The 25091-nt window shown below is 54.2% G+C and overlaps 2 protein-coding genes and 2 long non-coding RNA genes across 5 annotated transcripts; 2 read left to right on the top strand and 2 right to left on the bottom strand.

The window, feature by feature from the left end:
• The first annotated feature begins 65 nt into the window (after nt 1-65).
• Nucleotides 66-5000, top strand: LOC145527620 (uncharacterized). The gene is made up of 2 exons (XR_014069784.1): nt 66-2167; nt 2790-5000. It is a non-coding gene; the product is annotated as an uncharacterized LOC145527620 (long non-coding RNA).
• On the bottom strand, nt 4926-6727 carry LOC145527603 (uncharacterized). The gene is made up of 3 exons (XM_081545723.1): nt 6542-6727; nt 5830-6142; nt 4926-5578 (listed from the first exon to the last, which is right to left on the bottom strand). Exons 1-3 carry the CDS (start codon nt 6674-6676, stop codon nt 5304-5306), a joined length of 723 nt encoding a protein of 240 aa, XP_081401849.1. The 5' UTR covers nt 6677-6727; the 3' UTR covers nt 4926-5303.
• Nucleotides 6728-10417: 3690 nt separating this feature from the next.
• Nucleotides 10418-20252, top strand: LOC145527661 (uncharacterized). The gene is made up of 2 exons (XR_014069833.1): nt 10418-10529; nt 18042-20252. It is a non-coding gene; the product is annotated as an uncharacterized LOC145527661 (long non-coding RNA).
• LOC145527525 (uncharacterized) lies at nt 12554-14355 on the bottom strand. 2 transcript variants are annotated; one of them, XM_081545621.1, is made up of 3 exons: nt 14170-14355; nt 13458-13770; nt 12554-13206 (listed from the first exon to the last, which is right to left on the bottom strand). In XM_081545621.1, the coding sequence occupies exons 1-3, from the start codon at nt 14302-14304 to the stop codon at nt 12578-12580; spliced, it is 1077 nt and encodes a 358-aa protein (XP_081401747.1). In that variant the 5' UTR covers nt 14305-14355; the 3' UTR covers nt 12554-12577. The 2 variants fall into 2 exon arrangements, with proteins under 2 accessions (XP_081401747.1, XP_081401748.1); XM_081545622.1 differs by having other exon boundaries at nt 12554-13147; nt 14170-14346.
• Nucleotides 20253-25091: the final 4839 nt, after the last annotated feature.

The raw sequence follows: 25091 nt of genomic DNA, 5'->3' as shown, positions 1-25091 counted from the left end.
TGGATGGATGGATGGATGCTAGGGATGCACATGTATATGATTAGATGAGGGTTATGTTTTAGGGATAGGTTAGAGGGAGAGAAAGGCTTTAGGTCAGAGTTGGTCATGGGGGAAGGGTCAAGGGTGGTGGTGGTGTTTCTTGGAATCTGAGTGCTGTGCATTCTTTGTCTCTTTCCATATGAACCCCTTCTCAGATACACCACTTGCAAGGAGTCTCTCGTGTTCCGTTTCCTATCTTTTGCATTTGTGAATGCTTAGCCTCTCTGTTGTGAAGAGGTTCCATTGGATGGAAACCCAGTGGTGTACTTCGTTTACCTCTTTCCCTTACTTGAAGAGACCCATTTCGACCTCCGCCCAGCAAATGGCAAGGAGACTGTGATGTTAAGGAGCCTTTGACCTACGCTTCTTTCTAGCTATCTCATGACATCAGTCTTTAGGGTGAGGTTTTTCCCCGATATTGAGGTGGTATGAGATCAAAACCAATAGCGTTCTTCAGATGTAGCTGTCTGGTTTTCCCATGGACATTGATTGAAGAGGCTTTCTTGTTCCCATTTGGATATTCTCCCCGTCTGTGTCAGAGATGAGTTGACCATGGATGCTGGGGTTTGTTTCTGGACCCTCAACTTTATTCCATCGATCTGGATCTGTGTGTGTTGTTGTATTCCCAATAGCATACTGTCCTGCTGCTGCTGCTGCGGCTAAGTCACTTCAGTCGTGTCTGACTCTGCATGACCCCGTGGCCTGCAGCCTACCAGGCTCCTCCGTCCAGGACATTTTCCAGGCAAGAGTACTGGAGTGGGTCGCCATTGCCTTCTCCGATACTCTCCTGAGGATCCTAGTTTGGTCGTCTAATTTCCTTTCACACAACCTTGGATGTCCGTATCGGGGCTTTTTCGTCGGATTGTATTGACAATGTAGGCTCTTTTCTGTTTCCGTACCCCTTTTGCAATTCTTTGTTCGGTGCGAAAATGCATTGGCATTTTGGGAGGAATAGCATGGAAGCTGTGGATTGCCATGTGGGGCTGTGACATGATTTTCCCAATAGGAATTCTTTCAAGCCCTGAGCACAGCTTCTCTTTCCAGTGATTGGTGTGGGCTTGATCTTCCTCCTTCCATCTCTCGCCGTTTTGTGAGAACAGGTCCATCCTTCCCTTCTGGGGTAGATGGACTCGTGGGTATCACTTCAGTGAATGGCATTGGCAGTGGGGGTGATAATTCCCTTCTCATTGGAAGACTTTGCTGTGAGTATTAGAAATGCAAGTGACTTCTCTTCCCCTTCCTCCCTGTCCATGTCTCAGAGCCACCGGGAAACAGAGGCCTCATCCACGGTCACACAGGCCTGAGGGGGTGCAACTAGACTGTTGTTTCTTCAGGCCCTCAGTGCTGGACATCATCCGGGATACTCTGTGTGTGTCTTCCTCCGTCTGGTGTCCCTTCAGACCTTTCCCTAGTTTTCACAGGCTTGTTGTGTTGGCGTTCTTTGTCTGTTTGGAGACACATCCTTGATAAGCTTTGTGTTTCCACTCATTCGTCTCGCGATGTATGACCTGTCTTTTGCTTTTGTCATGAGGTTTTCCCACAGTAGATATCTTTGATTTTGCAAAGTCCACTGTATTCTCTGGGTTTTTTTTGTGGACTGCCTTTTAGTTTTGTGTGTGAAGACTCAAAGCACGTGTCCGGTTTCTGCTCATTGTTCTTCTAGATTTGTGACAAGTTTTCATGGAAAGTTTGTCTAGGGATAACTGGAAGTGAACTCGGTGTAAGGTGTCAAGTCTCCATCTCCATTCATGTCATCCCCTGCAGTTTCCAATTCCCTGTTCCTGAGTGGTTTTGGAGACCTTGTGGGAAGGTTGGTTGCATTGGAGTTTGCATTTCCACCTTGATTCGATTCACACTGTTCTGCCCTCAGGGACACTGTCAAGGGGGAGTGAGGAGCAGCCTGCATTTCCAGCAGTGACCACACGGTGGGGCGAGTGCTGCTCTCCCCTCTGGGAGCCCCAGGCCACAGGCATCCCAGTGAGGAGCCAGCTCTGTGCTCAGCTGAAAGGAGTTAGTCTCTCAGGAGCCTCGGAGCCCTTGCCTTTGGATCACCCAGGGTGGGCATTTACTGGGACAGAAAAAATTGCCCTGAATTCCATGGACGGAAGAGCCTGGCTGTGTAGAGTTGGTGAGTTGCCGTGAATCAGACACAACTGAGGACACAAAAATTCAATAGACTAAAACACATTTTGGGGGTGGGGGGGAGTGAAAGTGGGTGATGTGGGTTTTTTTGTCTTATATAATAGCCAAGGGAAATCTAGTTTAAACCTAAATTCACATAGATGGGAAAGGTATAGCTCTCCGTCAACCTATTTAAAAAAAAAAAAAAAAACTACTAAACTTTTCTGAAAGTTTATTTAGTAGCTTCCTTGAGCAGTTTATTGTGGAGCATTTTTTTTTTTCTGTGACATTGGCCTCATTAAAAATTAAGGTTTGCCTTTACTGGATAATTTTGTTCATTGGTTTCTTAGAGAACCTTGGTAATCTTTGAGTTTCCTGGGGAGTATGGTCACATGACCTGGCCCTGGCCAATCGGTGCGTTCCACCTCCCTGGCCACTGTGATTGGCTCCGGGCTGGGGCAGTGCCCAATCGGGGCCCAGGGCCGGGCCTCACGTTGGAAGCCAGGGGAAGACGAGCTCTCGTCCTGCTGGGGTAGGGGAAGGGGTGGGGCCGGGGCAGGTCAGGCTCCAGCAGTGGGAGGGGCTTGAGGTCCGCCTGCGGCAGTTGGTGACGTTCCTGCTCCCCTCAGGGCAGAGCCGCCGGCCTGAGAATGAGGGCGCTGCTGAGCCCAGGGGCTGGGATGGCCCGTTGCTGCTGTGGTCCCAGAGCTCCCCCCGAGACCTGAGGGAAGCCGTCTGCCCGTGAGTCCTCTCCCGCTTGTCTGTCAGCTTGTTTGAAGCATGCTGGGTTTTCTGCCCAGCTGGCTAAGGGGAGTCCCTGGAAATGCAAGGGTGTGGGTTTTGGCAGACTTCAGGGAAGACATGCCAGATGAGCCTGGGAGACTCCAGCTTAAGCTGGATTCAGGAGATATCTCTTCGGGCCAGCTAGTAATTGTAGGATAAGCCTAATGAGTCTTCACAGGATGAAGAGAGTAACGTGCCAAGGTAGCAATCGATGTCCTCATTCGAGAGGATGAAGCTGGTGCTCAGAGAAGGGGGAAACTTGGCCACAGCAAGGAGGTGTGCACCCAGACAGAACCCCCCAGATCCGGCCATTGGAGCTCAGGGAGGCCACTGGTGTGGCTTGTCCCTGTGGCAGGGCCCGAGGCAGGCAGCCCACCCTGATTCCTGCGGGGGCCTGACTTGGGAAGTGCCATCTGGTAGCTTTGAGACTCACCAAACCAAATTGCACTGGAGAGAGGAGGGACACCTTCCTTCATCCACCCCCCACCCCCGCCGGATTCCCACATACCCTGACCCCTTTCTCTCGATTTCGGAGCCATTTCCAGAGTCCCGCTCATATGACCTCATTTGAAGTGCACTGTGGACGGGCTGCCATCTGCAGCTGCTACCACAGCAGCCAAGGGCTTTAGCTCCCGACTACCTCCCTTCCTTTGGAACTTGGGGGCCCTCTACTCCCCACTTGCACACCACAGACCTTTGCTGAGAATTGTGGGGACCCTCACTCAGTTTGCAGCACGTTGTAGCCATCCCTGTCCTCCCTTGAAACTCAGCTTGTGAGCTCCTTTGGAGCAGCGTGGCCCACCTGGCTGCAACGGAAGAGACACAGCTGACAGTGAAACAACAGCTTAGATCTGAGAGCCGGAAAGCTCTGTCAAAAGGGACCTCCCTCTTCACACCGTAGAGGCTGTAGGAGCCGCCAGGCTTTCGGAACCAGTGCTGGGGCCAAAATGACTCCACAGCTGTTTTCCTTCCTGGGGAGGGTTCTGGCTCGAGTGGGAATGGCTCAAGTCTCCTAAGGTTCTGAAAGCCCACTGTGTGCAGATTCACGGTACACAGAGAGGAAAAGGTGGAGTCCTAGCCTGGAGGTGGTCACAGCTCACGGATGAGCCAGGCAGGCAGGCAGGCAGGGCATGAGAACACCTGAGCTGCCTTCATGAGTGAATGGTGTGGGGGCAGAGGAAGAGAAGCCGGTCTGCTCCCTCGTGTGGTGCCCAGGGCAGGTTGTCCCCAGAGGAAACCCTTACGACGGTGAGGACTATCACTGCTGTTTCCCAAGGGGTTCCGTCGGTGCGTGTCTTCCCCGGAGCGGTCAGGCCGTCTCTCAAGTACACTGGCCATGGGCATTGCCTCTCCTTGGAACTTCCCATGTGTTTCTCTTTTTTATGGAACAGTGATTTTCTAGAGTGGTTCTGGGCCACAAGGATGTTGGGTCATTTTCTAGCCTTCTGTCATGAAGAACGCTTTCCTGGGCATGGGGGTGGTTTGTTGTTCCAGCTCCCTTTCTTGGCTTCTTTTGGGAGCTGGTGCAACAAGAGGAGCTCAGCCTCTGCCTTCTGGCTGAGATGTCACCCTTCAAACAGCAATGCCTGCCTGGAGATAATGATGGCAGTTGCCAAAAGGGCTTCGTTTGGCACATGGTATCTTGAAAGGACGTACACCGTCCTTTCAGCTATCAAAGGCTAGTTCAAATGACATAAAAATGAGAACTCTCCAATGGAGTCTTACAGTAGGTGGAGAGTCCGAAAAACACTCCTTCAGTCATTTCGCTGAGAGTCACTGATTGGGGACACCAAGAATATAGGAAGGAATGCAGAAAGAAAAGATGAAATTGTGTTCAGGATCGGGGGGAGGGATGAACAGGGCGTGCTTGCCTTGAATCCAGGCTTTGTTGGGGGGTGGGGCATAAAGATGGAACGGGTCTGAAACTACAAAGTGGTGATGGTAACACAGTATCACCAGAGTTACACAACAGTGTTCCCAGATTGCAACAATGATGAAACAGTTTACTAATCCCAACTTAACCAACAAAAATACAGGAAACCATACAAAAAATAAAACATCACCAGAAAGGTGGAAACAAACCACATGCAAAGCAGTTCAGGGGAAAGGAACTCCATGTCCCCTGGGGGCAGACCGAGTTGCCGGCATCCACGGTGAGCAGACAGGGATGGAGGCTGCAGAGCCGACCGCTCCCCTGGACGTGGTGTTTCCGGTAAGGGCTCTGGGTCTCTGTCCAGAGCGGGGGCTCTTTCTCCCTGCAGGGCTGGGTGAGTCATCGTGGGCGTCTGGGTGTTGCGCGGGAGCCAGGGCAGGCTCTCCCTGCCGAGGCGGTGACTCTTCCTCTGCCTCGGGTTCTCTTGCTAAAGCCCGAGCAGGTAGAGGTGCACGTGGAGGTGGAGGTTCTCGCTGAGGGGGTGGGACATCAGTGCCTGGGGCTGGGGGTCCTGCAGGCACGGAGATCCGATCTGCCCGGTGTGCTGGCCAGTACCCAGCTGGCCTGGTGTCTCTGCGAGGGCAAGTCTCGCTTCTCCATCTGCCCTCGGTGGATCCCTGGGTCCTGCACCTGGAGCCACCACCTGTGTGGGGACAGGTCTGGGAAGTGGAGCCTGGTTCCAGTTGGAGGCCAGTGCTAGAGCTGGGGGAGAAGCAAAGTTTGCCCACAGGCCAGCCTTGGCATGTGCGTACCCCGGGACAGAAACGTTCCAAGAGGTTCCCAAAGAATACCCAGCGTCAGATGTCTTTTGGGACTGAAGTGTGCAAGATGGGGGGCGGGGGGTGTGAGGCCAGCGCTTGCTGCAGGCCCAGCAGCAGCTTTCGAGGACTCGTCCCTGTGTAGCTCAGCACCCCTCCCCACACACTCCCGTGCACCAGCCCCAGCGTCCTCACCTCTGTGCTGTGGCGTGCTGGGCTCCAGGTCCTCCTGGTGCCTCAGAGGCCGGGGTTCTCTGGACTCTGGGTCGGAGCCGGGTGTGCTGAGCTCCGTGGAAGCCTCAGACTGGGCCGCCGGCTGTATCCTGGGCGGTGTCTCGGCAGCAGGCCTTCCCCACCTCCGCGTCTCCCCCGGTGGGGCTGATGCCTCCGTGGGCACGCTGACCTGGAGCCTGCACTGGGCCTCACGGGCGGGCGGGTGGTGCTCCGACCCCTCCCTCTGGGAGCTGGATGGGGTGTCCCCGTCCTCGGCCTCATCACGTGGGAAGCTCTGCAACGACAGTGACCGTCAGCCAGCCATGCTGGGAGTTTTCCGAGCTGGGCCTGGCCAGTGGAGCCGCTGCTTCTGCCTGCTCGAACTTCTCTTCCCAGAAGGGTCAGAGACGTGTGTCTGCTCAGATCCCCACCCGGGAGGAAAGAGACCCATCTGAGGGTGTGAGGTCAGCCTGGCCGGTCGGCGCTGCCCACACTCTCCCCATCCCGCCCAGCCTGCTCTCCCCTGGGGTGTGGGCACAACTTGTCCACAGGCTTCTGACCCCACATCCGCCTGGGCTTCCTTGAGGGAGACACAGCCCGAGAAACCCGCATCCCCACACACAGGCAAAGGACCCGGTGTTTCCGGGTGGCATGGGAGAGGTGGCCTGGCCCGGCCTGGGGCTCCCCGTGTTACCTTTCTGTTTCTCCGGGCAAAGGGCCAGAGGCCTCTCGGGGGTGTCCTGAGCCAACGTCGACAGGGTGCCCACGCACACTGCCTGTGAGCTCTCCTGAGGCCCCGGCCTCTGGGCAGGGGCAAACAGCAGAACATCTTGGCAGCAAGTGATCTGGCTGGGGGCTCCTCTCCGCTCTGGAGGCCTGGATACCCGGATTGCGGGTTCTGTTGTGTTCTGTTGCCGGCAGGTGACATCATTTCCTGGGGTTCGTGCTGAGGTCCCTTCCTCAAAACTTCCCAAGGGAATCTCTGGGTTTCTGACTGCTCGACCACCCCCCTTAGGCCATGTGCAGGCACAATGACACCCACACGGCCCAGCCCACAGCCCTGGGGAGGCCTGGGTTCAGCCAGGGCCTGAGCTCCGAGGACCATGCTGCTCTCAGACCAGGCTCCTTCTTCTCATAAGTGGTGTGGCCCTGGACAAGCATATGCCCCTCAGGGTTGCCCCAGTCTCTCCATCTGCAGAGTGGGGGTCATTCTCCCATCTGCTTCCTAGGTCTGTCGGCCTACGAGCAGCTCCATGCCTTTCCACCTGGGGCCGATATCACGTGGAGCTCGTGCGCTGAGACTTCAGAAAGAAAGATTCCATCCAGGGCTGACACAGCACAGAATGGGGCAGAACGAGGCCTGGGTGCGCCGTGGAACCCAGGAAAAGGCACTCCCCCTCCTGACTGTTTTGAGACCCCGCATCCAAGTTGGAGGACCGAAAGGAAGACTCGAAGGTCTCCCTCTCTTATAGAAAAGAGTAGCCAACTTTCTGGTCCTCTGTTTCCATTGAGATTCTGTTCAAGGGTCCCAGCTCGGCTTCTGCGGGTGGCTGAGCTTCTAATGGCTCCCTGCGTTCTTGTCTTTTCCTCTCCAAACCTTCCGTCCTTTTCCCCCTTCTGGGGTGGAAGGGCGCTGTCATTGCTTCTACCTTCGAGACAGATTGAGGAATAGTCTGGACCATCGACTCCTTTCCTCTCTTTGGTTCCGTGTCTCTCTCTGGCTGTGTCCCTCTCTTTTCCTTTCTCAATTCCGTCTGTGTCTTCCTCTTTCTCTCTCGTGTGTGGATGGATGGATGGATGCTAGGGATGCACATGTATATGATTAGATGAGGGTTATGTTTTAGGGATAGGTTAGAGGGAGAGAAAGGCTTTAGGTCAGAGTTGGTCATGGGGGAAGGGTCAAGGGTGGTGGTGGTGTTTCTTGGAATCTGAGTGCTGTGCATTCTTCGTCTCTTTCCATATGAACCCCTTCTCAGATACACCACTTGCAAGGAGTCTCTCGTGTTCCGTTTCCTATCTTTTGCATTTGTGAATGCTTAGCCTCTCTGTTGTGAAGAGGTTCCATTGGATGGAAACCCAGTGGTGTACTTCGTTTACCTCTTTCCCTTACTTGAAGAGACCCATTTCGACCTCCGCCCAGCAAATGGCAAGGAGACTCTGATGTTAAGGAGCCTTTGACCTACGCTTCTTTCTAGCTATCTCATGACATCAGTCTTTAGGGTGAGGTTTTTCCCCGATATTGAGGTGGTATGAGATCAAACCCAATAGCGTTCTTCAGATGTAGCTGTCTGGTTTTCCCATGGACATTGATTGAAGAGGCTTTCTTGTTCCCATTTGGATATTCTCACCGTCTGTGTCAGAGATGAGTTGACCATGGATGCTGGGGTTTGTTTCTGGACCCTCAACTTTATTCCATCGATCTGGATCTGTGTGTGTTGTTGTATTCCCAATAGCATACTGTCCTGCTGCTGCTGCTGCGGCTAAGTCACTTCAGTCGTGTCTGACTCTGCAAGACCCCATGGCCTGTAGCCTACCAGGCTCCTCCGTCCAGGACATTTTCCAGGCAAGAGTACTGGAGTGGGTCGCCATTGCCTTCTCCGATACTCTCCTGAGGATCCTAGTTTGGTCGTCTAATTTCCTTTCACACAACCTTGGATGTCCGTATCGGGGCTTTTTCGTCGGATTGTATTGACAATGTAGGCTCTTTTCTGTTTCCGTACCCCTTTTGCAATTCTTTGTTCGGTGCGAAAATGCATTGGCATTTTGGGAGGAATAGCATGGAAGCTGTGGATTGCCATGTGGGGCCGTGACATGATTTTCCCAGTAGGAATTCTTTCAAGCCCTGAGCACAGCTTCTCTTTCCAGTGATTGGTGTGGGCTTGATCTTCCTCCTTCCATCTCTCGCCGTTTTGTGAGAACAGGTCCATCCTTCCCTTCTGGGGTAGATGGACTCGTGGATATCACTTCAGTGAATGGCATTGTCAGTGGGGGTGATAATTCCCTTCTCATTGGAAGACTTTGCTGTGAGTATTAGAAATGCAAGTGACTTCTCTTCCCCTTCCTCCCTGTCCATGTCTCAGAGCCACCGGGAAACAGAGGCCTCATCCACGGTCACACAGGCCTGAGGGGGTGCAACTAGACTGTTGTTTCTTCAGGCCCTCAGTGCTGGACATCATCCGGGATACTCTGTGTGTGTCTTCCTCCGTCTGGTGTCCCTTCAGACCTTTCCCTAGTTTTCACAGGCTTGTTGTGTTGGCGTTCTTTGTCTGTTTGGAGACACATCCTTGATAAGCTTTGTGTTTCCACTCATTCGTCTCGCGATGTATGACCTGTCTTTTGCTTTTGTAATGAGGTCTTTCCCACAGTAGATATCTTTGATTTTGCAAAGTCCACTGTATTCTCTGGGTTTTTTTTGTGGACTGCCTTTTAGTTTTGTGTGTGAAGACTCAAAGCACGTGTCCGGTTTCTGCTCATTGTTCTTCTAGATTTGTGACAAGTTTTCATGGAAAGTTTGTCTAGGGATAACTGGAAGTGAACTCGGTGTAAGGTGTCAAGTCTCCATCTCCATTCATGTCATCCCCTGCAGTTTCCAATTCCCTGTTCCTGAGTGGTTTTGGAGATCTTGTGGGAAGGTTGGTTGCATTGGAGTTTGCATTTCCACCTTGATTCGATTCACACTGTTCTGCCCTCAGGGACACTGTCAAGGGGGAGTGAGGAGCAGCCTGCACTTCCAGCAGTGACCACACGGTGGGGCGAGTGCTGCTCTCCCCTCTGGGAGCCCCAGGCCACAGGCATCCCAGTGAGGAGCCAGCTCTGTGCTCAGCTGAAAGGAGTTAGTCTCTCAGGAGCCTCGGAGCCCTTGCCTTTGGATCACCCAGGGTGGGCATTTACTGGGACAGAAAAAATTGCCCTGAATTCCATGGACGGAAGAGCCTGGCTGTGTAGAGTTGGTGAGTTGCCGTGAATCAGACACAACTGAGGACACAAAAATTCAATAGATTAAAACACATTTTGGGGGTAGGGGGGAGTGAAAGTGGGTGATGTGGGTTTTTTTGTCTTATATAATAGCCAAGGGAAATCTAGTTTAAACCTAAATTCACATAGATGGGAAAGGTATAGCTCTCCGTCACCCTATTTAAAAAAAAAAAAAAACTACTAAACTTTTCTGAAAGTTTATTTAGTAGCTTCCTTGAGCAGTTTATTGTGGAGCATTTTTTTTTTTCTGTGACATTGGCCTCATTAAAAATTATGGTTTGCCTTTAGTGGATAATTTTGTTCATTGGTTTCTTAGAGAACCTTGGTAATCTTTGAGTTTCCTGGGGAGTATGGTCACATGACCTGGCCCTGGCCAATCGGTGCGTTCCACCTCCCTGGCCACTGTGATTGGCTCCGGGCTGGGGCAGTGCCCAATCGGGGCCCAGGGCCGGGCCTCACGTTGGAAGCCAGGGGAAGACGAGCTCTCGTCCTGCTGGGGTAGGGGAAGGGGTGGGGCCGGGGGAGGTCAGGCTCCAGCAGTGGGAGGGGCTTGAGGTCCGCCTGCGGCAGTTGGTGACGTTCCTGCTCCCCTCAGGGCAGAGCCGCCGGCCTGAGAATGAGGGCGCTGCTGAGCCCAGGGGCTGGGATGGCCCATTGCTGCTGTGGTCCCAGAGCTCCACCCGAGACCTGAGGGAAGCCGTCTGCCCGTGAGTCCTCTCCCGCTTGTCTGTCAGCTTGTTTGAAGCATGCTGGGTTTTCTGCCCAGCTGGCTAAGGGGAGTCCCTGGAAATGCAAGGGTGTGGGTTTTGGCAGACTTCAGGGAAGACATGCCAGATGAGCCTGGGAGACTCCAGCTTAAGCTGGATTCAGGAGATATCTCTTCGGGCCAGCTAGTAATTGTAGGATAAGCCTAATGAGTCTTCACAGGATGAAGAGAATAACGTGCCAAGGTAGCAATTGATGTCCTCATTCGAGAGGATGAAGCTGGTGCTCAGAGAAGGGGGGAACTTGGCCACAGCAAGGAGGTGTGCACCCAGACAGAACCCCCCAGATCCGGCCATTGGAGCTCAGGGAGGCCACTGGTGTGGCTTGTCCCTGTGGCAGGGCCCGAGGCAGGCAGCCCACCCTGATTCCTGCGGGGGCCTGACTTGGGAAGTGCCATCTGGTAGCTTTGAGACTCACCAAACCAAATTGCACTGGAGAGAGGAGGGACACCTTCCTTCATCCACCCCCCACCCCCGCCGGATTCCCACATACCCTGACCCCTTTCTCTCGATTTCGGAGCCATTTCCAGAGTCCCGCTCATATGACCTCATTTGAAGTGCACTGTGGACGGGCTGCCATCTGCAGCTGCTACCACAGCAGCCAAGGGCTTTAGCTCCCGACTACCTCCCTTCCTTTGGAACTTGGGGGCCCTCTACTCCCCACTTGCACACCACAGACCTTTGCTGAGGATTGTGGGGACCCTCACTCAGTTTGCAGCACGTTGTAGCCATCCCTGTCCTCCCTTGAAACTCAGCTTGTGAGCTCCTTTGGAGCAGCGTGGCCCACCTGGCTGCAACGGAAGAGACACAGCTGACAGTGAAACAACAGCTTAGATCTGAGAGCCGGAAAGCTCTGTCAAAAGGGACCTCCCTCTTCACACCGTAGAGGCTGTAGGAGCCGCCAGGCTTTCGGAACCAGTGCTGGGGCCAAAATGACTCCACAGCTGTTTTCCTTCCTGGGGAGGGTTCTGGCTCGAGCGGGAATGGCTCAAGTCTCCTAAGGTTCTGAAAGCCCACTGTGTGCAGATTCACGGTACACAGAGAGGAAAAGGTGGAGTCCTAGCCTGGAGGTGGTCACAGCTCACGGATGAGCCAGGCAGGCAGGCAGGCAGGGCATGAGAACACCTGAGCTGCCTTCATGAGTGAATGGTGTGGGGGCAGAGGAAGAGAAGCCGGTCTGCTCCCTCGTGTGGTGCCCAGGGCAGGTTGTCCCCAGAGGAAACCCTTACGACGGTGAGGACTATCACTGCTGTTTCCCAAGGGGTTCCGTCGGTGCGTGTCTTCCCCGGAGCGGTCAGGCCGTCTCTCAAGTACACTGGCCATGGGCATTGCCTCTCCTTGGAACTTCCCATGTGTTTCTCTTTTTTATGGAACAGTGATTTTCTAGAGTGGTTCTGGGCCACAAGGATGTTGGGTCATTTTCTAGCCTTCTGTCATGAAGAACGCTTTCCTGGGCATGGGGGTGGTTTGTTGTTCCAGCTCCCTTTCTTGGCTTCTTTTGGGAGCTGGTGCAACAAGAGGAGCTCAGCCTCTGCCTTCTGGCTGAGATGTCACCCTTCAAACAGCAATGCCTGCCTGGAGATAATGATGGCAGTTGCCAAAAGGGCTTCGTTTGGCACATGGTATCTTGAAAGGACGTACACCGTCCTTTCAGCTATCAAAGGCTAGTTCAAATGACATAAAAATGAGAACTCTCCAATGGAGTCTTACAGTAGGTGGAGAGTCCGAAAAACACTCCTTCAGTCATTTCGCTGAGAGTCACTGATTGGGGACACCAAGAATATAGGAAGGAATGCAGAAAGAAAAGATGAAATTGTGTTCAGGATCGGGGGGAGGGATGAACAGGGCGTGCTTGCCTTGAATCCAGGCTTTGTTGGGGGGTGGGGCATAAAGATGGAACGGGTCTGAAACTACAAAGTGGTGATGGTAACACAGTATCACCAGAGTTACACAACAGTGTTCCCAGATTGCAACAATGATGAAACAGTTTACTAATCCCAACTTAACCAACAAAAATCCAGGAAACCATACAAAAAATAAAACATCACCAGAAAGGTGGAAACAAACCACATGCAAAGCAGTTCAGGGGAAAGGAACTCCATGTCCCCTGGGGGCAGACCGAGTTGCCGGCATCCACGGTGAGCAGACAGGGATGGAGGCTGCAGAGCCGACCGCTCCCCTGGACGTGGTGTTTCCGGTAAGGGCTCTGGGTCTCTGTCCAGAGCGGGGGCTCTTTCTCCCTGCAGGGCTGGGTGAGTCATCGTGGGCGTCTGGGTGTTGCGCGGGAGCCAGGGCAGGCTCTCCCTGCCGAGGCGGTGACTCTTCCTCTGCCTCGGGTTCTCTTGCCAAAGCCCGAGCAGGTAGAGGTGCACGTGGAGGTGGAGGTTCTCGCTGAGGGGGTGGGACATCAGTGCCTGGGGCTGGGGGTCCTGCAGGCACGGAGATCCGATCTGCCCGGTGTGCTGGCCAGTACCCAGCTGGCCTGGTGTCTCTGCGAGGGCAAGTCTCGCTTCTCCATCTGCCCTCGGTGGATCCCTGGGTCCTGCACCTGGAGCCACCACCTGTGTGGGGACAGGTCTGGGAAGTGGAGCCTGGTTCCAGTTGGAGGCCAGTGCTAGAGCTGGGGGAGAAGCAAAGTTTGCCCACAGGCCAGCCTTGGCATGTGCGTACCCCGGGACAGAAACCTTCCAAGAGGTTCCCAAAGAATACCCAGCGTCAGATGTCTTTTGGGACTGAAGTGTGCAAGATGGGGGGCGGGGGGTGTGAGGCCAGCGCTTGCTGCAGGCCCAGCAGCAGCTTTCGAGGACTCGTCCCTGTGTAGCTCAGCACCCCTCCCCACACACTCCCGTGCACCAGCCCCAGCGTCCTCACCTCTGTGCTGTGGCGTGCTGGGCTCCAGGTCCTCCTGGTGCCTCAGAGGCCGGGGTTCTCTGGACTCTGGGTCGGAGCCGGGTGTGCTGAGCTCCGTGGAAGCCTCAGACTGGGCCGCCGGCTGTATCCTGGGCGGTGTCTCGGCAGCAGGCCTTCCCCACCTCCGCGTCTCCCCCGGTGGGGCTGATGCCTCCGTGGGCACGCTGACCTGGAGCCTGCACTGGGCCTCACGGGCGGGCGGGTGGTGCTCCGACCCCTCCCTCTGGGAGCTGGATGGGGTGTCCCCGTCCTCGGCCTCATCACGTGGGAAGCTCTGCAACGACAGTGACCGTCAGCCAGCCATGCTGGGAGTTTTCCGAGCTGGGCCTGGCCAGTGGAGCCGCCGCTTCTGCCTGCTCGAACTTCTCTTCCCAGAAGGGTCAGAGACGTGTGTCTGCTCAGATCCCCACCCGGGAGGAAAGAGACCCATCTGAGGGTGTGAGGTCAGCCTGGCCGGTCGGCGCTGCCCACACTCTCCCCATCCCGCCCAGCCTGCTCTCCCCTGGGGTGTGGGCACAACTTGTCCACAGGCTTCTGACCCCACATCCGCCTGGGCTTCCTTGAGGGAGACACAGCCCGAGAAACCCGCATCCCCACACACAGGCAAAGGACCCGGTGTTTCCGGGTGGCATGGGAGAGGTGGCCTGGCCCGGCCTGGGGCTCCCCGTGTTACCTTTCTGTTTCTCCGGGCAAAGGGCCAGAGGCCTCTCGGGGGTGTCCTGAGCCAACGTCGACAGGGTGCCCACGCACACTGCCTGTGAGCTCTCCTGAGGCCCCGGCCTCTGGGCAGGGGCAAACAGCAGAACATCTTGGCAGCAAGTGATCTGGCTGGGGGCTCCTCTCCGCTCTGGAGGCCTGGATACCCGGATTGCGGGTTCTGTTGGGTTCTGTTGCCGGCAGGTGACATCATTTCCTGGGGTTCGTGCTGAGGTCCCTTCCTCAAAACTTCCCAAGGGAATCTCTGGGTTTCTGACTGCTCGACCACCCCCCTTAGGCCATGTGCAGGCACAATGACACCCACACGGCCCAGCCCACAGCCCTGGGGAGGCCTGGGTTCAGCCAGGGCCTGAGCTCCGAGGACCATGCTGCTCTCAGACCAGGCTCCTTCTTCTCATAAGTGGTGTGGCCCTGGACAAGCATATGCCCCTCAGGGTTGCCCCAGTCTCTCCATCTGCAGAGTGGGGGTCATTCTCCCATCTGCTTCCTAGGTCTGTCGGCCTACGAGCAGCTCCATGCCTTTCCACCTGGGGCCGATATCACGTGGAGCTCGTGCGCTGAGACTTCAGAAAGAAAGATTCCATCCAGGGCTGACACAGCACAGAATGGGGCAGAACGAGGCCTGGATGCGCCGTGGAACCCAGGAAAAGGCACTCCCCCTCCTGACTGTTTTGAGACCCCGCATCCAAGTTGGAGGACCGAAAGGAAGACTCGAAGGTCTCCCTCTCTTATAGAAAAGAGTAGCCAACTTTCTGGTCCTCTGTTTCCATTGAGATTCTGTTCAAGGGTCCCAGCTCGGCTTCTGCGGGTGGCTGAGCTTCTAATGGCTCCCTGCGTTCTTGTCTTTTCCTCTCCAAACCTTCCGTCCTTTTCCCCCTTCTGGGGTGGAAGGGCGCTGTCATTGCTTCTACCTTCGAGACAGATTGAGGAATAGTCTGGACCATCGACTCCTTTCCTCTCTTTGGTTCCGTGTCTCTCTCTGGCTGTGTCCCTCTCTTTTCCTTTCTCAATTCCGTCTGTGTCTTCCTCTTTCTCTCTCGTGTGTGGATGGATGGATGGATGCTAGGGATGCACATGTATATGATTAGATGAGGGTTATGTTTTAGGGATAGGTTAGAGGGAGAGAAAGGCTTTAGGTCAGAGTTGGTCATGGGGGAAGGGTCAAGGGTGGTGGTGGTGTTTCTTGGAATCTGAGTGCTGTGCATTCTTCGTCTCTTTCCATATGAACCCCTTCTCAGATACACCACTTGCAAGGAGTCTCTCGTGTTCCGTTTCCTATCTTTTGCATTTGTGAATGCTTAGCCTCTCTGTTGTGAATAGGTTCCATTGGATGGAAACCCAGTGGTGTACTTCGTTTACCTCTTTCCCTTACTTGAAGAGACCCATTTCGACCTCCGCCCAGCAAATGGCAAGGAGACTCTGATGTTAAGGAGCCTTTGACCTACGCTTCTTTCTAGCTATCTCATGACATCAGTCTTTAGGGTGAGGTTTTTCCCCGATATTGAGGTGGTATGAGATCAAACCCAATAGCGTTCTTCAGATGTAGCTGTCTGGTTTTCCCATGGACATTGATTGAAGAGGCTTTCTTGTTCCCATTTGGATATTCTCACCGTCTGTGTCAGAGATGAGTTGACCATGGATGCTGGGGTTTGTTTCTGGACCCTCAACTTTATTCCATCGATCTGGATCTGTGTGTGTTGTTGTATTCCCAATAGCATACTGTCCTGCTGCTGCTGCTGCGGCTAAGTCACTTCAGTCGTGTCTGACTCTGCATGACCCCGTGGCCTGCAGCCTACCAGGCTCCTCCGTCCAGGACATTTTCCAGGCAAGAGTACTGGAGTGGGTCGCCATTGCCTCCTCCGATACTCTCCTGAGGATCCTAGTTTGGTCGTCTAATTTCCTTTCACACAACCTTGGATGTCCGTATCGGGGCTTTTTCGTCGGATTGTATTGACAATGTAGGCTCTTTTCTGTTTCCGTACCCCTTTTGCAATTCTTTGTTCGGTGCGAAAATGCATTGGCATTTTGGGAGGAATAGCATGGAAGCTGTGGATTGCCATGTGGGGCTGTGACATGATTTTCCCTATAGGAATTCTTTCAAGCCCTGAGCACAGCTTCTCTTTCCAGTGATTGGTGTGGGCTTGATCTTCCTCCTTCCATCTCTCGCCGTTTTGTGAGAACAGGTCCATCCTTCCCTTCTGGGGTAGATGGACTCGTGGGTATCACTTCAGTGAATGGCATTGTCAGTGGGGGTGATAATTCCCTTCTCATTGGAAGACTTTGCTGTGAGTATTAGAAATGCAAGTGACTTCTCTTCCCCTTCCTCCCTGTCCATGTCTCAGAGCCACCGGGAAACAGAGGCCTCATCCACGGTCACACAGGCCTGAGGGGGTGCAACTAGACTGTTGTTTCTTCAGGCCCTCAGTGCTGGACATCATCCGGGATACTCTGTGTGTGTCTTCCTCCGTCTGGTGTCCCTTCAGACCTTTCCCTAGTTTTCACAGGCTTGTTGTGTTGGCGTTCTTTGTCTGTTTGGAGACACATCCTTGATAAGCTTTGTGTTTCCACTCATTCGTCTCGCGATGTATGACCTGTCTTTTGCTTTTGTAATGAGGTCTTTCCCACAGTAGATATCTTTGATTTTGCAAAGTCCACTGTATTCTCTGGGTTTTTTTTGTGGACTGCCTTTTAGTTTTGTGTGTGAAGACTCAAAGCACGTGTCCGGTTTCTGCTCATTGTTCTTCTAGATTTGTGACAAGTTTTCATGGAAAGTTTGTCTAGGGATAACTGGAAGTGAACTCGGTGTAAGGTGTCAAGTCTCCATCTCCATTCATGTCATCCCCTGCAGTTTCCAATTCCCTGTTCCTGAGTGGTTTTGGAGATCTTGTGGAAGGTTGGTTGCATTGGAGTTTGCATTTCCACCTTGATTCGATTCACACTGTTCTGCCCTCAGGGACACTGTCAAGGGGGAGTGAGGAGCAGCCTGCACTTCCAGCAGTGACCACACGGTGGGGCGAGTGCTGCTCTCCCCTCTGGGAGCCCCAGGCCACAGGCATCCCAGTGAGGAGCCAGCTCTGTGCTCAGCTGAAAGGAGTTAGTCTCTCAGGAGCCTCGGAGCCCTTGCCTTTGGATCACCCAGGGTGGGCATTTACTGGGACAGAAAAAATTGCCCTGAATTCCATGGACGGAAGAGCCTGGCTGTGTAGAGTTGGTGAGTTGCCGTGAATCAGACACAACTGAGGACACAAAAATTCAATAGATTAAAACACATTTTGGGGGTGGGGGGGAGTGAAAGTGGGTGATGTGGGTTTTTTTGTCTTATATAATAGCCAAGGGAAATCTAGTTTAAACCTAAATTCACATAGATGGGAAAGGTATAGCTCTCCGTCACCCTATTTAAAAAAAATAAAAACTACTAAACTTTTCTGAAAGTTTATTTAGTAGCTTCCTTGAGCAGTTTATTGTGGAGCATTTTTTTTTCTGTGACATTGGCCTCATTAAAAATTATGGTTTGCCTTTAGTGGATAATTTTGTTCATTGGTTTCTTAGAGAACCTTGGTAATCTTTGAGTTTCCTGGGGAGTATGGTCACATGACCTGGCCCTGGCCAATCGGTGCGTTCCACCTCCCTGGCCACTGTGATTGGCTCCGGGCTGGGGCAGTGCCCAATCGGGGCCCAGGGCCGGGCCTCACGTTGGAAGCCAGGGGAAGACGAGCTCTCGTCCTGCTGGGGTAGGGGAAGGGGTGGGGCCGGGGGAGGTCAGGCTCCAGCAGTGGGAGGGGCTTGAGGTCCGCCTGCGGCAGTTGGTGACGTTCCTGCTCCCCTCAGGGCAGAGCCGCCGGCCTGAGAATGAGGGCGCTGCTGAGCCCAGGGGCTGGGATGGCCCGTTGCTGCTGTGGTCCCAGAGCTCCACCCGAGACCTGAGGGAAGCCGTCTGCCCGTGAGTCCTCTCCCGCTTGTCTGTCAGCTTGTTTGAAGCATGCTGGGTTTTCTGCCCAGCTGGCTAAGGGGAGTCCCTGGAAATGCAAGGGTGTGGGTTTTGGCAGACTTCAGGGAAGACATGCCAGATGAGCCTGGGAGACTCCAGCTTAAGCTGGATTCAGGAGATATCTCTTCGGGCCAGCTAGTAATTGTAGGATAAGCCTAATGAGTCTTCACAGGATGAAGAGAGTAACGTGCCAAGGTAGCAATCGATGTCCTCATTCGAGAGGATGAAGCTGGTGCTCAGAGAAGGGGGGAACTTGGCCACAGCAAGGAGGTGTGCAACCAGACAGAACCCCCCAGATCCGGCCATTGGAGCTCAGGGAGGCCACTGGTGTGGCTTGTCCCTGTGGCAGGGCCCGAGGCAGGCAGCCCACCCTGATTCCTGCGGGGGCCTGACTTGGGAAGTGCCATCTGGTAGCTTTGAGACTCACCAAACCAAATTGCACTGGAGAGAGGAGGGACACCTTCCTTCATCCACCCCCCACCCCCGCCGGATTCCCACATACCCTGACCCCTTTCTCTCGATTTCGGAGCCATTTCCAGAGTCCCGCTCATATGACCTCATTTGAAGTGCACTGTGGACGGGCTGCCATCTGCAGCTGCTACCACAGCAGCCAAGGGCTTTAGCTCCCGACTACCTCCCTTCCTTTGGAACTTGGGGGCCCTCTACTCCCCACTTGCACACCACAGACCTTTGCTGAGGATTGTGGGGACCCTCACTCAGTTTGCAGCACGTTGTAGCCATCCCTGTCCTCCCTTGAAACTCAGCTTGTGAGCTCCTTTGGAGCAGCGTGGCCCACCTGGCTGCAACGGAAGAGACACAGCTGACAGTGAAACAACAGCTTAGATCTGAGAGCCGGAAAGCTCTGTCAAAAGGGACCTCCCTCTTCACACCGTAGAGGCTGTAGGAGCCGCCAGGCTTTCGGAACCAGTGCTGGGGCCAAAATGACTCCACAGCTGTTTTCCTTCCTGGGGAGGGTTCTGGCTCGAGTGGGAATGGCTCAAGTCTCCTAAGGTTCTGAAAGCCCACTGTGTGCAGATTCACGGTACACAGAGAGGAAAAGGTGGAGTCCTAGCCTGGAGGTGGTCACAGCTCACGGATGAGCCAGGCAGGCAGGCAGGCAGGGCATGAGAACACCTGAGCTGCCTTCATGAGTGAATGGTGTGGGGGCAGAGGAAGAGAAGCCGGTCTGCTCCCTCGTGTGGTGCCCAGGGCAGGTTGTCCCCAGAGGAAACCCTTACGACGGTGAGGACTATCACTGCTGTTTCCCAAGGGGTTCCGTCGGTGCGTGTCTTCCCCGGAGCGGTCAGGCCGTCTCTCAAGTACACTGGCCATGGGCATTGCCTCTCCTTGGAACTTCCCATGTGTTTCTCTTTTTTATGGAACAGTGATTTTCTAGAGTGGTTCTGGGCCACAAGGATGTTGGGTCATTTTCTAGCCTTCTGTCATGAAGAACGCTTTCCTGGGCATGGGGGTGGTTTGTTGTTCCAGCTCCCTTTCTTGGCTTCTTTTGGGAGCTGGTGCAACAAGAGGAGCTCAGCCTCTGCCTTCTGGCTGAGATGTCACCCTTCAAACAGCAATGCCTGCCTGGAGATAATGATGGCAGTTGCCAAAAGGGCTTCGTTTGGCACATGGTATCTTGAAAGGACGTACACCGTCCTTTCAGCTATCAAAGGCTAGTTCAAATGACATAAAAATGAGAACTCTCCAATGGAGTCTTACAGTAGGTGGAGAGTCCGAAAAACACTCCTTCAGTCATTTCGCTGAGAGTCACTGATTGGGGACACCAAGAATATAGGAAGGAATGCAGAAAGAAAAGATGAAATTGTGTTCAGGATCGGGGGGAGGGATGAACAGGGCGTGCTTGCCTTGAATCCAGGCTTTGTTGGGGGGTGGGGCATAAAGATGGAACGGGTCTGAAACTACAAAGTGGTGATGGTAACACAGTATCACCAGAGTTACACAACAGTGTTCCCAGATTGCAACAATGATGAAACAGTTTACTAATCCCAACTTAACCAACAAAAATACAGGAAACCATACAAAAAATAAAACATCACCAGAAAGGTGGAAACAAACCACATGCAAAGCAGTTCAGGGGAAAGGAACTCCATGTCCCCTGGGGGCAGACCGAGTTGCCGGCATCCACGGTGAGCAGACAGGGATGGAGGCTGCAGAGCCGACCGCTCCCCTGGACGTGGTGTTTCCGGTAAGGGCTCTGGGTCTCTGTCCAGAGCGGGGGCTCTTTCTCCCTGCAGGGCTGGGTGAGTCATCGTGGGCGTCTGGGTGTTGCGCGGGAGCCAGGGCAGGCTCTCCCTGCCGAGGCGGTGACTCTTCCTCTGCCTCGGGTTCTCTTGCCAAAGCCCGAGCAGGTAGAGGTGCACGTGGAGGTGGAGGTTCTCGCTGAGGGGGTGGGACATCAGTGCCTGGGGCTGGGGGTCCTGCAGGCACGGAGATCCGATCTGCCCGGTGTGCTGGCCAGTACCCAGCTGGCCTGGTGTCTCTGCGAGGGCAAGTCTCGCTTCTCCATCTGCCCTCGGTGGATCCCTGGGTCCTGCACCTGGAGCCACCACCTGTGTGGGGACAGGTCTGGGAAGTGGAGCCTGGTTCCAGTTGGAGGCCAGTGCTAGAGCTGGGGGAGAAGCAAAGTTTGCCCACAGGCCAGCCTTGGCATGTGCGTACCCCGGGACAGAAACCTTCCAAGAGGTTCCCAAAGAATACCCAGCGTCAGATGTCTTTTGGGACTGAAGTGTGCAAGATGGGGGGCGGGGGGTGTGAGGCCAGCGCTTGCTGCAGGCCCAGCAGCAGCTTTCGAGGACTCGTCCCTGTGTAGCTCAGCACCCCTCCCCACACACTCCCGTGCACCAGCCCCAGCGTCCTCACCTCTGTGCTCTGGCGTGCTGGGCTCCAGGTCCTCCTGGTGCCTCAGAGGCCGGGGTTCTCTGGACTCTGGGTCGGAGCCGGGTGTGCTGAGCTCCGTGGCAGCCTCAGACTGGGCCGCCGGCTGTATCCTGGGCGGTGTCTCGGCAGCAGGCCTTCCCCACCTCCGCGTCTCCCCCGGTGGGGCTGATGCCTCCGTGGGCACGCTGACCTGGAGCCTGCACTGGGCCTCACGGGCGGGCGGGTGGTGCTCCGACCCCTCCCTCTGGGAGCTGGATGGGGTGTCCCCGTCCTCGGCCTCATCACGTGGGAAGCTCTGCAACGACAGTGACCGTCAGCCAGCCATGCTGGGAGTTTTCCGAGCTGGGCCTGGCCAGTGGAGCCGCTGCTTCTGCCTGCTCGAACTTCTCTTCCCAGAAGGGTCAGAGACGTGTGTCTGCTCAGATCCCCACCCGGGAGGAAAGAGACCCATCTGAGGGTGTGAGGTCAGCCTGGCCGGTCGGCGCTGCCCACACTCTCCCCATCCCGCCCAGCCTGCTCTCCCCTGGGGTGTGGACACAACTTGTCCACAGGCTTCTGACCCCACATCCGCCTGGGCTTCCTTGAGGGAGACACAGCCCGAGAAACCCGCATCCCCACACACAGGCAAAGGACCCGGTGTTTCCGGGTGGCATGGGAGAGGTGGCCTGGCCCGGCCTGGGGCTCCCCGTGTTACCTTTCTGTTTCTCCGGGCAAAGGGCCAGAGGCCTCTCGGGGGTGTCCTGAGCCAACGTCGACAGGGTGCCCACGCACACTGCCTGTGAGCTCTCCTGAGGCCCCGGCCTCTGGGCAGGGGCAAACAGCAGAACATCTTGGCAGCAAGTGATCTGGCTGGGGGCTCCTCTCCGCTCTGGAGGCCTGGATACCCGGATTGCGGGTTCTGTTGGGTTCTGTTGCCGGCAGGTGACATCATTTCCTGGGGTTCGTGCTGAGGTCCCTTCCTCAAAACTTCCCAAGGGAATCTCTGGGTTTCTGACTGCTCGACCACCCCCCTTAGGCCATGTGCAGGCACAATGACACCCACACGGCCCAGCCCACAGCCCTGGGGAGGCCTGGGTTCAGCCAGGGCCTGAGCTCCGAGGACCATGCTGCTCTCAGACCAGGCTCCTTCTTCTCATAAGTGGTGTGGCCCTGGACAAGCATATGCCCCTCAGGGTTGCCCCAGTCTCTCCATCTGCAGAGTGGGGGTCATTCTCCCATCTGCTTCCTAGGTCTGTCGGCCTACGAGCAGCTCCATGCCTTTCCACCTGGGGCCGATATCACGTGGAGCTCGTGCGCTGAGACTTCAGAAAGAAAGATTCCATCCAGGGCTGACACAGCACAGAATGGGGCAGAACGAGGCCTGGATGCGCCGTGGAACCCAGGAAAAGGCACTCCCCCTCCTGACTGTTTTGAGACCCCGCATCCAAGTTGGAGGACCGAAAGGAAGACTCGAAGGTCTCCCTCTCTTATAGAAAAGAGTAGCCAACTTTCTGGTCCTCTGTTTCCATTGAGATTCTGTTCAAGGGTCCCAGCTCGGCTTCTGCGGGTGGCTGAGCTTCTAATGGCTCCCTGCGTTCTTGTCTTTTCCTCTCCAAACCTTCCGTCCTTTTCCCCCTTCTGGGGTGGAAGGGCGCTGTCATTGCTTCTACCTTCGAGACAGATTGAGGAATAGTCTGGACCATCGACTCCTTTCCTCTCTTTGGTTCCGTGTCTCTCTCTGGCTGTGTCCCTCTCTTTTCCTTTCTCAATTCCGTCTGTGTCTTCCTCTTTCTCTCTCGTGTGTGGATGGATGGATGGATGCTAGGGATGCACATGTATATGATTAGATGAGGGTTATGTTTTAGGGATAGGTTAGAGGGAGAGAAAGGCTTTAGGTCAGAGTTGGTCATGGGGGAAGGGTCAAGGGTGGTGGTGGTGTTTCTTGGAATCTGAGTGCTGTGCATTCTTCGTCTCTTTCCATATGAACCCCTTCTCAGATGTCTCTCGTGTTCCGTTTCCTATCTTTTGCATTTGTGAATGCTTAGCCTCTCTGTTGTGAAGAGGTTCCATTGGATGGAAACCCAGTGGTGTACTTCGTTTACCTCTTTCCCTTACTTGAAGAGACCCATTTCGACCTCCGCCCAGCAAATGGCAAGGAGACTCTGATGTTAAGGAGCCTTTGACCTACGCTTCTTTCTAGCTATCTCATGACCTCAGTCTTTAGGGTGAGGTTTTTCCCCGATATTGAGGTGGTATGAGATCAAAACCAATAGCGTTCTTCAGATGTAGCTGTCTGGTTTTCCCATGGACATTGATTGAAGAGGCTTTCTTGTTCCCATTTGGATATTCTCCCCGTCTGTGTCAGAGATGAGTTGACCATGGATGCTGGGGTTTGTTTCTGGACCCTCAACTTTATTCCATCGATCTGGATCTGTGTGTGTTGTTGTATTCCCAATAGCATACTGTCCTGCTGCTGCTGCTGCGGCTAAGTCACTTCAGTCGTGTCTGACTCTGCATGACCCCATGGCCTGCAGCCTACCAGGCTCCTCCGTCCAGGACATTTTCCAGGCAACAGTACTGGAGTGGGTCGCCATTGCCTTCTCCGATACTCTCCTGAGGATCCTAGTTTGGTCGTCTAATTTCCTTTCACACAACCTTGGATGTCCGTATCGGGGCTTTTTCGTCGGATTGTATTGACAATGTAGGCTCTTTTCTGTTTCCGTACCCCTTTTGCAATTCTTTGTTCGGTGCGAAAATGCATTGGCATTTTGGGAGGAATAGCATGGAAGCTGTGGATTGCCATGTGGGGCTGTGACATGATTTTCCCAATAGGAATTCTTTCAAGCCCTGAGCACAGCTTCTCTTTCCAGTGATTGGTGTGGGCTTGATCTTCCTCCTTCCATCTCTCGCCGTTTTGTGAGAACAGGTCCATCCTTCCCTTCTGGGGTAGATGGACTCGTGGGTATCACTTCAGTGAATGGCATTGGCAGTGGGGGTGATAATTCCCTTCTCATTGGAAGACTTTGCTGTGAGTATTAGAAATGCAAGTGACTTCTCTTCCCCTTCCTCCCTGTCCATGTCTCAGAGCCACCGGGAAACAGAGGCCTCATCCACGGTCACACAGGCCTGAGGGGGTGCAACTAGACTGTTGTTTCTTCAGGCCCTCAGTGCTGGACATCATCCGGGATACTCTGTGTGTGTCTTCCTCCGTCTGGTGTCCCTTCAGACCTTTCCCTAGTTTTCACAGGCTTGTTGTGTTGGCGTTCTTTGTCTGTTTGGAGACACATCCTTGATAAGCTTTGTGTTTCCACTCATTCGTCTCGCGATGTATGACCTGTCTTTTGCTTTTGTCATGAGGTTTTCCCACAGTAGATATCTTTGATTTTGCAAAGTCCACTGTATTCTCTGGGTTTTTTTTGTGGACTGCCTTTTAGTTTTGTGTGTGAAGACTCAAAGCACGTGTCCGGTTTCTGCTCATTGTTCTTCTAGATTTGTGACAAGTTTTCATGGAAAGTTTGTCTAGGGATAACTGGAAGTGAACTCGGTGTAAGGTGTCAAGTCTCCATCTCCATTCATGTCATCCCCTGCAGTTTCCAATTCCCTGTTCCTGAGTGGTTTTGGAGACCTTGTGGGAAGGTTGGTTGCATTGGAGTTTGCATTTCCACCTTGATTCGATTCACACTGTTCTGCCCTCAGGGACACTGTCAAGGGGGAGTGAGGAGCAGCCTGCATTTCCAGCAGTGACCACACGGTGGGGCGAGTGCTGCTCTCCCCTCTGGGAGCCCCAGGCCACAGGCATCCCAGTGAGAAGCCAGCTCTGTGCTCAGCTGAAAGGAGTTAGTCTCTCAGGAGCCTCGGAGCCCTTGCCTTTGGATCACCCAGGGTGGGCATTTACTGGGACAGAAAAAATTGCCCTGAATTCCATGGACGGAAGAGCCTGGCTGTGTAGAGTTGGTGAGTTGCCGTGAATCAGACACAACTGAGGACACAAAAATTCAATAGATTAAAACACA

The sequence above is a fragment of the Giraffa tippelskirchi genome, chromosome 11 (assembly GCF_054371585.1).
Source record: "Giraffa tippelskirchi isolate mGirTip1 chromosome 11, T2T-mGirTip1v1.2.pri, whole genome shotgun sequence".
Taxonomy (NCBI): Eukaryota; Metazoa; Chordata; class Mammalia; order Artiodactyla; family Giraffidae; genus Giraffa; species Giraffa tippelskirchi.
Note: the sequence above shows the minus strand (reverse complement) of the source record. Positions and strands in the feature narration are given on the sequence as shown.

What these genes read in the sequence shown, in the direction of transcription:
- LOC145527525 (XM_081545621.1), bottom strand. Translation starts at nt 14,304, where the DNA reads ATGTTCTGCTGTTTGCCCCTGCCCAGAGGCCGGGGCCTCAGGAGAGCT. An exon ending in TTGCCCGGAGAAACAGAAAG is followed by an intron (nt 13,771 to 14,169) that starts GTAACACGGGGA and finishes CTGTCGTTGCAG; the next exon opens with AGCTTCCCACGTGATGAGGC. An exon ending in CAGCACGCCACAGCACAGAG is followed by an intron (nt 13,207 to 13,457) that starts GTGAGGACGCTG and finishes CTTCTCCCCCAG; the next exon opens with CTCTAGCACTGGCCTCCAAC.
- LOC145527603 (XM_081545723.1), bottom strand. Translation starts at nt 6,676, where the DNA reads ATGTTCTGCTGTTTGCCCCTGCCCAGAGGCCGGGGCCTCAGGAGAGCT. An exon ending in TTGCCCGGAGAAACAGAAAG is followed by an intron (nt 6,143 to 6,541) that starts GTAACACGGGGA and finishes CTGTCGTTGCAG; the next exon opens with AGCTTCCCACGTGATGAGGC. An exon ending in CAGCACGCCACAGCACAGAG is followed by an intron (nt 5,579 to 5,829) that starts GTGAGGACGCTG and finishes CTTCTCCCCCAG; the next exon opens with CTCTAGCACTGGCCTCCAAC.